Source organism: Microtus ochrogaster, linkage group LG3 (genome assembly GCF_000317375.1).
Source record: "Microtus ochrogaster isolate Prairie Vole_2 linkage group LG3, MicOch1.0, whole genome shotgun sequence".
In the NCBI taxonomy this organism is placed as follows: Eukaryota; Metazoa; Chordata; class Mammalia; order Rodentia; family Cricetidae; genus Microtus; species Microtus ochrogaster.
The window spans coordinates 46620936-46632283 of NC_022029.1; the positions used below are offsets into that span (position 1 = coordinate 46620936).

An 11348-nucleotide genomic window follows, 5' to 3' on the forward strand; every position below is an offset into this window, starting at 1 on the left:
CAGACACCCTGAGCAACAGGCACCCCTGGAACTCAACAAGTCAGAGTCCTACTCGGAGGGCCCCTCTCTTCCCAGAAGGGGCATTTGGGGTTAATCTGAGTGTATTGACTGTGTGCACCCGTCCAGCTCTCATGTGCAGGGAATCTGTAGAGCATGTCCAAGAGGTATTCCAGAGGTGTGGGTGAATGTGAACATCAAAGCCAGGATTATATTACCTGTCTTTAACTCCACAGAGTGCCTGACATGCAGCTGAAGGAGAGGTCAGCCTACATCAGGAATGCAGAGTGAGCTAAGTGCCCTGGCACCCACACTCACTCAGCACTTTCTGCCTTCCTCCCACAGGGTGTTTGGCTTCCCTGTCCACTACACAGATGTCTCCAACATGAGCCGCTTGGCGAGGCAGAGACTGCTGGGCCGATCGTGGAGCGTGCCGGTCATCCGCCACCTCTTTGCTCCACTGAAGGAATATTTTGCTTGTGTGTAAGGGACGTGGGGGCAAACTGCAGTAGTGATGATAACAAAGTTAAACAAACAAAAAACAAAACACAATAAAACACCAAGAACGAGAGGATGGAGAGAAGTATCAGCACCCAGAAGAGAAAAAGGAATTTAAAACAAACCACAGAGGAGGAAATGCCGGAGGGCTTGGCCTTGTGAAAGGGTTGGACATCATCTCCTGAGTTTTCAATGTTAATCTTCAGTCCTATTTAAAAATCAAAATAGGCCCTCCCCTTCTTCCCCTCCTTTTCCTAGGAGGTAAACCTTTTGTTTTCTACTCTTTTTCAGAGGGGTTTTCTGTTCGTTTGGGTTTTTGTTTCTTGCTGTGACTGAAACGAGGGTTATTGCAGCAAAATCAGTAACAACGGAAAGTAGTAATACCTTGGACAGGAAAGGGAGAGAGGAAAATTCTATAAAAATTTATATATTTTTTTTGTTTTTTTTTTTCTATATATCTTTGGTTGTCTCTAGCCTGCAGATAGGAGCACAAACAGGAACAGAATAGAGACCCTCGGGAGGCAGAGTCCCCTCCCAGCCCCTGAGCAGTCTCAACAGCACCATTCCTGGTCATGCAAAACAGAACCCAGCTTGCCGCAGGGCGCTGAGAACACCACACCAGACACTTTTCTACAGTATTTCAGGTGCCTACCACACAGGGAACCTTGAAGAAAACCAGTTTCTAGAAGCCGCTGTTACCTCTTGTTTACAGTTTATATATATACGGTAGCTCTGAGATATATATATAAAAGGTACTGATAACTACTGTACAACCCGACTTCATAACGGTGCTTTCACAACAGCGGGATGAGTAAAGACATCAGCTTCCACCCGGCCTTCTGTGCAGAGGGGTCAGCCCAGGATCGGGGAGGGAGGCAGCTCCATATCCGCCCCCCACGCCCAGCCTCTCCCTGCCCAAAACAGGGTCAAGCTGAGGTGGTCAGAACCTGGGGAAGCTGAGTGTGGAGTTTATCCAGACTCGTGCAATAACCTTTGAATATAATCTAAAAGGACTGCCTTGGTAAGATGGTGTGAGAAAACTTTCCCCGCGATTTTGAATTTGTCAGCCACATGGAAGGCTCCTCGTGGGCTCAGAAATACCCAGGGTGAGGGAAAGCAGTCTGCTATTAACCCCACCTGGAGCAAATAAAAAAACATACAAAACGTGCTGGTGCTTTCGTCTAAGTTGCCTTTTGTGTGTTCTTTTATGAGGCCCCCACCATCCCTTCTGCACAAGGCAGCTCTGGTCCTGGAATGTGATGTTTTTGGTCATCTCTACAGACTGCAGTTTCGTACTTGGAAGGCTGATGACACCTTTATTATAATTATTCTTACGGTTCTGGTTATAATTGTTTGTTTTCAGGTTTTCTTTGAGAAAACAGAAACCCAACACCCTTCCCTTTAGGTTTCAAACCAAGGTGCAGGGGGGTGGGGGTGGCAGGTGCTTCTAAGGCCCAGTGGCTCTGGTGCCCTGGCTCTCACCCCTCGGGCCAGGTGGGCCACTGGGCAGTACAGCAACAAGCTAGGTGGCCAGGGCGTTCTGAGGCCCACCCTCCGGGCCAGTCACTCTTCTCTTCTTATTCTTCTTCCCCTCCTCGTAAGTCCGGTGTGTCAGGGCCGGAGGGAGGCCAGGGCAGCCTCTCTCCTAGTGTGTGTGGTTGGGATGGCGTGTGTTTCTTTTCTAGTGTTTGGTCTGACAGCTGGGCTCTCGCCTTGAGTCGGTGCCACCTGGGGCCCACCTGCTCGCACTGTGTTCCGCTCCTACCCAGGGCAGGCAGCTTGGTGTTGGCAGTGGGAAGGGAAGGTGTTTGTTGGCCCCAAGGTGAGGGCCCAATGGGCAGAGCTTGCCTGGATGGATGGAGTGTAGATATGTGGCATATAGAGATATATATTTTATAATGGGAGGGGGGACAGCACCTCCTGGGACCAGCAGGGCCTGGGAGGTGTGCTGTCAAGCACATGGTCCCGAGACCGCATCCCTAGAAAGATGGGGCCTATGATAGGCCCCATATAAATACATAGATAGGGTCATGTATAAGAAGTATACGCAGTGGGGGTTGGGGGGAGTGGGCTCTGTGTTGAGCCTGGGTCCCTCCCACAGACAGCCCCACACCAGTCAGTCAGTCTAACACATGCACAGGAACCTGTTTCTGTCTGGACGCACACCAGGGGCTCCTGGCACACTTCTCCCCAGGATCAGGACACTGGAGTCAGCCCATGCAGCTCTCACACTTCTGTTGCCCTGATGACAGATAAGACTCGAAGTTGCTAGGTGCTGAAGTCAGGAAAAGGAGGAGGTTTGGTCCAAGCAGGTGCTTCCTCTAGCAGGTCTGTGTTCTATACCTTTTGCCCCTGGTGATGTCAAAGATTCTTCTGTTAGCAGCCTGTGGTTACTGACCTGCAACTCTAGGCACCAGTCAAGTCAGCCCTCAACTCCCCCTACCTATTCTCCCCAACCAGAGTCAAATTGAAATCTATCTTGGTCACTGGGCTTCCATTGGGAAAAGAAAAAAAATAAAAATAAAAATGGGACAGGGAACTTCACCTTTGGAATAAAGCAAATTAGTAATTAGTAATAAAACCAAACAAAGGCTTTGGCTGCTCAGGAGTAAGCCCAGCTGGTGGCTCGTCACACCTTGGGCTGTGTGATCCTGCCTGCCTCTGCTCATTTTCTCTGGAGAGACTTAAGACTACAGCTAGTTCTCCCTGCTACAGCAGGTAGAGACTGTGGCCGCAGCATCCACGAGGGGAATGCTTGTCCCCTGGAAGTCCCTGTGCTGAATGTGACGTGGCGTCCTCCCTTGCTCCAGCAGGGCTCCATTCTGACCTGGAGTCCACCAGCACCGTGCAGGAGGGCTTGGAGGGGAGGAGGGCTGCCTTAGACAGTCCGGGGTGTTCCCTCCCCCTATAGCGAATGCCAATGTCTTCCCAGCTCTTACAGGCAGGAGTGTCTTCAAGGGCCTTCCTCTTCCACTTCTGCCCACTGCTTATGTGAAGAAGCGAGCCTTTCCCAGCGCCAGCTCAGCCAGGCGTAGTGCTCCCCATAGTGCTCCCCGTCCTTGGGCTTAGAGTGAGGCCTCCATGGCGAAGGATGTGGCATCCCCGAGGAACTGAGTTGAGGCTTCCAGGTGGGTGCCCAATCCTGACGTGACAAGTTCCCTAGAGTGGATCCCTCATGGGGCCTCTGGTTTACGAGCTTTCCTCCCAGCCCATTGTGTGGGCTTGGTCTCACAGTAGCGTGGAGGCACCAGTAGAGTCAGGCGCTGACCATCCCCTCCCTAGTCTTTGGGAATGTGCCACCTTGGCACAGCTGTGATTCCCTTCATCCACCTCTGTTCCAAGTGGGGCTTCTGGAATCCCGTTCAGAGGAAAGCTGCTAGGTTGCTGTGGGCACTGAGGTGGGGTTATGGGAAGTTGTGCTGTACAGACAGGAGCTCACTGTGGCTGGCTGAGGCTAGAGCCAGGTCCTGGGAGGATCCCCAGTGGGGTTCCCTGTGGGGTCTCCTTTCCAAAGAGAAAGCTTGTTTTCCCTGGAAACTAAGGTGCTAGGGACTGAGTGACAGCCTCCCTTCTGCAGGTGCCATGTGAAGCCTCGTGCCAAAGATCTGTGGCCCTTGCCCAGGGGAGGTTGCCGGTGCTAGCGCCAGGGTCACGGAACCAAGGCCTCCTGTGGAGGCACACATGCCAGCGGGGTCCAAGCTGGTGCTAATTCCTCCCCACAGGACCCAGTAAGCCTGGGAACCTGCAGTAGGCTGTATCTCTGGGGTCGGATACCCTATTAGAAAGCAAAGGGTCCCCTAAAGAGCCTGGACCTCTTCATTTTGGCAGCAGGGCTGGGTGTGGCAGCAGATAGAGAGATTGCAAGTAAGTATCCCTGTGGCTGTTGGTAAACTGCGAATGTGGATTCAGGAGTGGTAGGTAGTAGGGCAAGCAGACATTGGAAGGGCCTGCCAGCCCTGATAGCATCTCTCTTCCGGGGATGCTCAGTTCCAGTCATCACGTGCTGTGTCCAGGATAAAGCCTCTGGTTTAGGAGTTGGGGGGAGTTAAGCTGAGTCACTTTGAAAGAATGTGCTTATAGGAAAACTACAGATTGTTGGTTTCTATATTTCTTACTACTCAGTGTGTCCAGAGGAAAGTGAATTCCCAGCTCTGTTTAGATGGGTGCAGGACTACACTGTCTTCAAGAACTATCGCTGTAGGAGCCCTGGCCCCGGGCTGTGTGAACAGCCCAGCTGAGCTTCTAAACCGCCCCATGTTTAGATCTGAGTTTGGCACTTGACTGTTCGCCATGCTTGTGATGAGGTGGGGGCGCCGAGTTGCCCCGCATGGCAAAGAACAGCTGAAGCCTCTCACCCCACTACACGGCAAAGGTGGTGTTGCTGAGTGATGAGGTTGAGTTAGAGCAACAGTGCCAGGTCAGGGGACCGCTAGGAAAGGGTCAGTCAGTGAGGGTCATTGTAAGAGAGCTGAGGTCTTTGGAAAATAGGGATCTTGTATGCAGGCTTCCAAGACCTGGCTAAAAGGCTCTAGCCCCAGGCACTGGAGACCAAGAGGTAGACCCAGAGGGAGAAATATGGAAGGCCCTTAGCTGGTGGGGGACTTGGCAGCTTCTCTAGGGGACCCCAGAAACTCCAGTAACTGGCTCCCCTATTGGGTGGAGCTCATCTGCGGGCTCATAGAATGGTCCTCCTAAAGCGGCCCCACCCCTGAACCTGAGGACATGAGCAGTGGTCTAAAGTCTCACCTGGTCCCATTTTACAGACTAATTTGATTGCCCAGCCCTAGAATTCTATAGAAAAAACAACAAATAAAAGCTGAAATTCTTTAGAATATGCAGAGGGGAGGAGGTGACTCAACAAGGTGCTAAACACATTTTATTAAAAATATATATTGTTAAATTAAGTCTGCTGTCTGGACAATGATGTTTTGTTTTGTTTTCTTGTAGTGGAGTTTAAAAGAGACTATTATTTTACTCTGATATATTATTATTAAAAAGGCATTTTAACTTTGTACTTGAAAACTAAGTGAGCGATTTCACGTGTTTTAGCTGAGGCATCGAAGTAGCGGGTGCTCTCTCGTGGGAAATCATGTATTCATACTGCAAAATAAACTCCGTAGCTGATTTGGTAATAACGTTTACTGTTACAGGCGATTTCGCTTTGACCCCGGTGGCAGAGCGCTTTTACTCCACATTCCACGCAGCTAAGTGCAGGACCTTCCAGAATTTTCCCTCCCTTGGCCCTCTTTCTTTTTGGTTCCTCTTCCTCTCTCTCTTTTCTTATTTTTTTTATTGTTGTTTGTTTGTTTTTTTCTGGTCCCAGCATCCTCCTACCACTGTATTTTTTTTGTTAGGGTTGCTTCTCTATTTATTGACAATAATAATGTACATTTCACAGTCTGGTTCTGGGACAGCCAGGAAAGGCGTGGGGGCCGCACACAGCCTGCTGCACCACCTGGCGTCCCCTTGTATCTCTGTGTACGTGATGCTTGTGACATAGCTGTTGATGAAATATTAAAAAGGTCAATGCGTACAGCAGATGTAGAAAGTCTGACAAGTTCCGCTTCCATCACATTTTTTTTGTGCCCAGAAGAATATAATAAAGCTCCTTTCTAATGTACTTGTGCTGGAGAACACTTGAATAAATGGACTGTTTTTGTGCAAAAAGAAAAACGGAAAAAAAAAGCACCGTCATAATGTCCTTTTGTCCTGCGTCTGCTCCCCCCCCCCATGTGACAGCTCACAGTCCTCCAGAGGGCTGAAGTACCCAAGAGGGTGCAGATAATACCAGGGGGGAGTGGATTTCTGCAGTATCGCCCGTGTGGGTGGTAACTAGGGGCTGGGACCCAAGGACAGGGAGTTTGCTCAAGCTCAGAAATAAGTTAGATGAAGTTGTCTAAGAAAGGCAGCTTAACTTCCGGAAACAACAGATGTCTTGAGACCAGAGCAGGAAGCAGACCAGCGGTCTGCTCAGATGACAATAGGAGGACCCAGTGGGGATTTACTTACTCCAGGGGTCCAGAGAGAAGCAGCCGGAGAGGTAGAGAGGACTGGGGCTGGGAGAATCCTGGAAGAACCTGGGACGCTTGACAGGTGGCCCAAGGGCCGGGACAAGTGGCCGGGACAAGTAGCCGGGCTGTTTCTGGGCGGCTTTCAGGCTCTGGCAGGGCCTTGTGGTTCCCCAAGTTGTAAGGTCTGTCTGTCCTGCACATCTCCAGCAGTACCCAGCAGGCTTGACCCGGGTGCCCACGCCTAAGGATTGTTCAGGCCGTTTACTCCACCAGGCTTTGGGAGGTTAGGATGGCACGGGGGCAAACGGAAAGCCCTGCTGTTTCCTCATGGGCACTTTTTCTCGCTTGTTTCTTTTTTTTTTCTTTCTTTGACAAGGTTGTAAATGTATATTTGACTTTTACGCTACTTTTTTCTTGATGTTTTTCAATGTTGATGTGGAATCTTACTTTCAAATGGCTGCATGGCATTTTCTTGTTGAATGTTTGTTTATATATATTTTATTTTCGCTATAAATAGAGCTTCAATAAACATCTTTATGTTTTGGCTTCCCCCTTTTTGTATTTTTTTCCCCTTGAAATAGATTTCCAGAAATGAGACCAATTGGAGAAAGTTACAGTGGACGTTTTGGTGGGTGCCCAATTCCTTCCAAGAGATCGGCAGAGAGGGTATGGGTGTCAGCTCTGAGATTCTGTCTGGCAGGAAACAAACTGGGCCCATAGTGAGCAGTGTTCTGGATGGTATCTCAGCCTGTTCTCACAGGATCCCCAGAGCTTACATAACTCAGAACAGAGATGCTAATTTAGCTCACTGTTCTGGAGGCTGGGTCCAGAATCAGGGACCTTGGTGTTGTCATGACAGACAGGGCAGAAAAGAGTTCAGACTCCCTTTATTGGGAACTTTCTCCTCAGAGGCTCTCCAATGCCGCTACAGAGCTATAAAGAGAAGACAAACCACACAGAACCCGTGGCTTACACATTAATCCCGGTGGGGAATGTGTGTGTGTGTGTGTGTGTGTGTGTGTGTGTGTGTGTGTGTGTGTTTGCACATGCGAATGTCACATTGCATGACAAAGTCAGGGCACAACCTTGGGTGTGAGAAAAGCAACATGACCTGCCCCAGCCCACTGTCCTGTGTGTACCCATTCCAGTGCTGGGTTGCAGGGGTGCAGCCATGCCCGGCTTTTTACATAGGTTCTTGGAATTGGATTCAGGTCCTTACACTTACACAGCAAGCAGGCTTATCCACCGAGCCATCTCCACAGCCCAAGACTTAGTTTTGAGAAGCTAGACAGTAAGGAGAAGCAGGGGGTGCGGGAGCTTGCAAATCATCTTTCCTGGTAGAATCCAGGCAGGGACAACACAGCCTCAATCTCCAAGACTGGCTCCAAGGCTCTGGAGAGAGGGGAAGGCATGGAGAGGTGGGGGAGAGATAGGCGTAGACATCCTTGGTTCTGAAAGCCATGCCTAAATATCTAAAGGCCATCCAAGCCTGGGTTGGGAGAGCGTACTCAAGGCAAGGAGCTGCCTCTCATTTAGTTAGTAAAAACCGATTGATAGGATCTCTGTAAATTTGAGGCCAGCCTGGTCTACAGAGTGAGTTCCAGGACAGCCAGGACTACAGGACTACACAGAGAAACCTTGCCCTGACTCAAAAAACCAAAAACCAAACCAAAACAAAAACCCAAAACCTATTGGTGAAGGAAACTCCTGCTGTCCCTTGATAATTTGGAGGATCGGGGATGGGGGTGCAGAGCCAGGGCTGGTGAATCACGGAAGATACCAGCTACAGTGTTGAGTGGCACCCTATACCCCATTCCTAGGTGGTGTGTGGGGGCATACACTCCGCTACCCGGGCTGAACTTCAGTCAGCCAGGACTGGACGGTCTCTGAACAAAGGAGGTGGGACAGGGGGCTGCCATAGCTGACCAGGAGGGAAGCTTGGGGCACGCATCAGAGCTGGTGTGGGCTTTTGCGTAATCTCTGGTCATGTGTGTGCGAATGGGGCCTGCCTGCGGGGACATAAGAAGATGGATGTTGCAGATGGGAGCACCTGTCAGTCATCAGGTGCAAGAATTCATTCTGCCTTGGCTTCAGGGCACATTGAAAGGGTAAACCCTTTCCCTCAGTGGTCCTGCCCCCTTCTTGACTGGGACTCTGTGACAGGGGCAACTGAGTTGGGAGGAATGTCAACTTGGGGAGCTGAAGGGCAGCTGTAGGATAGTAGCTAAAATAGCATTAAAAAATGGATTTTTATTCATGTGTATGCCATGTGCATGCAGATGCCCTTGGAGGCCAGAAGAAGCGTCCAATTCCCTGGAGCTGGAGTTGCAGGGGGTGGTGCGCTGCCCCCATGTAGGTGCTGGGTACCTCTGGAAGAGCAGCAAGTGCTCCTAACTTCACGTGGTTTACCAGGGTGGCAAGTTCAAGGGCAGCCTGGGCTGTCTTTGATGTGGTCTAAAAAAATGCCCCTCCCCCAGGACTTTGGCTCCCTCCTGACTTGCTCCCATCTTTGGCCCCTTAAAAACTGGTGCTTGGCTGAGTGTGAGGGACTCACCTGCCTTTAATCCCAGCACTCAGTAGGCAGAGACAGGAGGATCTCTTTGAGTTTGAGGTTATCCTGGTCTATATAACCAGTTAGTTCTAGGACAACCGGGACTGTATAAAGAGATCTTACCTTAAAAACAAAACAGACAGAACACAGTGACCCTTTAATACAGTTCCTCATACTGTGGTGACCCCCCCACACACACACCATGAAATTAGCTTTGTTGTTACTTTATAATTGCAATTTTGGTACTGCTAAGAATCGTAAGGTATGGGCTGGAGAGATGATTCAGTGGTTAAGTGTAAACCGCCTCGGATGGGTTACTTAGTCTAGGGGCTGTAACCCACCCTGCAGTTCAGTAATTCCAGGGTCCCGGAGAGGTACTATCTGTAAGATAATGGGCGAGAGAGAGGAAGGAGGCCATGCTAGGTTTGTCAGAGCCTCCGTTTATGAGACGGGGTTACAGCTTATATAGGATAAGGAGTTGGAGGGGGGCACAGGGGCCTGGACTCTTGCCGCATGCTTCACGTTGGTCACGTGGTTCACGTTGGTCACGTAGGCCAGGAAGTCACGAGTTGACACACCTAGTTCTCTAGATAGTTTGGAATGTGGGGTGGGTTCCGCTAACAGATAGCTCTCTATTAACAGCTAATTTGGTGTGGGGTAGGCTCTGTCAATAGAACGGTTCTTAATACAGTTGGGGGTGTGGGGTTCTCTGCAGACTCCCCAGGGCGATGGTTCCTGTAATAATTTTAGGAGGAAAGGGCTCCTGACAGTTAAGAGCATTGGCTGTTCTTCCAGAGGACCCAGGTTCAATTCCCAGCCTCCACATGGACGCTCACAATGGTCTGTAACTCCAGTTCCAGGGGATCTGACATCCTTACACCAATGCACATAAAAGTAAGTTTAACTAAATTTTAAAAATAGTCATAAAGTAAATAACTGGAATGCCACTCCTGTGAAAGGTTCATTTGAGCCCAAAGGGTCGCACTGTCTAGAGACTGAGAAACACCTGTTAGACCTGAGTTTGATCTTCAGAACACACATAAAAAAAGCTAAATGTGAGGGGCTGGAGAGATGGCTCAGAGGTTAAGAGCATTGCCTGCTCTTCCAAAGGTCCTGAGTTCAATTCCCAGCAACCACATGGTGGCTCACAACCATCTGTAATGAGGTCTGGTGCCCTCTTCTGGCCTTCAGGCATACACACAGACAGACTATTGTATACATAATAACTAAATATTAAAAAAAAAACCAGAATATTGTATACATAAAAAAAAAAAAGCTAAATGTGGGGTCAGCAAGATGGTTCAGCAGGTAACTTGCCCAGGGCTTCAAAAGACAGGGCTTCAAGAAAAAAATAATCACCATAATGTAACTGTGGTATTTTGATAATGATATTATGGATATTATTGATATTATTTGACCGACTGTGGCTGGTTCTCAGAGAGCTGTCCCTGCGCATGCCTGTGCCACCCTCGGTGGGGTTCCTGGTCTCTCCCACTAAGTAGGCAGCCTGCCCAGACTTCTGGGAAACAGGAAGATTCCCTACCCTTCCAGAAGGGTCCTGCATGCCCACCCAGCACACATCCTCATTCTGGGCAACCAAGGTCACCCTGAGACCCAGACACCAGGCCTGCAGTTGGGTGCAGTTAGCAGCCACCGAGGGTCGCAGTTGGTGAGACAGTGCCACCGTGCCCAGGCCATGTGACAGTGTGGTTGGCAGAAGGCCATGGTCTCTAGAACTCTAGTGGTTAGCTGCTTAGGACTTCCCAGGGGCCAACTCAACATTGCCCTCTCTGCTCGGCTAATTGGCTCCCAGGTATGGGGACCAAACTTGAGGAGCAGATCCAGGAGTGGGTGTGGATCCAGTGAATCTAAGCAGAAGAAATCAGACCAGCTCAGAGCCTGGCTAGGGTTCTCCATCTGTGAAATGGGCTCAATGAAGAACCTCCCCCGGGTTGTCGGGGTGTAAAATGTGTTGGGTTCTGGAAAATGGGCACCACCTTCTGGTGTTAGTATTGAGCCATTGTTTCTCCCTGCGTTAGAACTCAGTCCTGGCTCCTCTCTCTTCCTCCAGGTCCTGGCTGCCCAGTCAGACTTGGGCGGAGGAAAGAGCCCCAGCCATAGAAGGCAGGCAGGCCTCTGTCATTTTGATGGCTTCTTTCCTAACTTCCCTGCAGACTTCCCTGTGTGCTGGCTTAGTGGCCGACTTTATAGGATTTAGACTACCCATTCTAATTGCCTGGAGCCCAGCTGCCCGAGCCAGGGAAGGCAACTAGGAAGAAGGTTCCAGGCTG

The 11348-nt window shown here is 50.0% G+C and overlaps 1 protein-coding gene across 6 annotated transcripts in view; it reads left to right on the top strand.

Annotated features, from left to right (window-relative positions):
- The window catches only part of Dnmt3a (DNA methyltransferase 3 alpha), a 137214-nt gene extending 131211 nt beyond the window's left edge, over nt 1–6003 (top strand). For all 6 annotated transcript variants that reach the window (XM_026785965.1, XM_026785968.1, XM_026785969.1 and 3 more), the window contains one exon: nt 343–6003. In XM_026785965.1, coding sequence (XP_026641766.1) covers nt 343–484 — 142 coding nt within the window. In that variant the 3' untranslated portion in view covers nt 485–6003. The remainder of the gene's footprint in view (nt 1–342) is intronic.
- Nucleotides 6004–11348: the final 5345 nt, after the last annotated feature.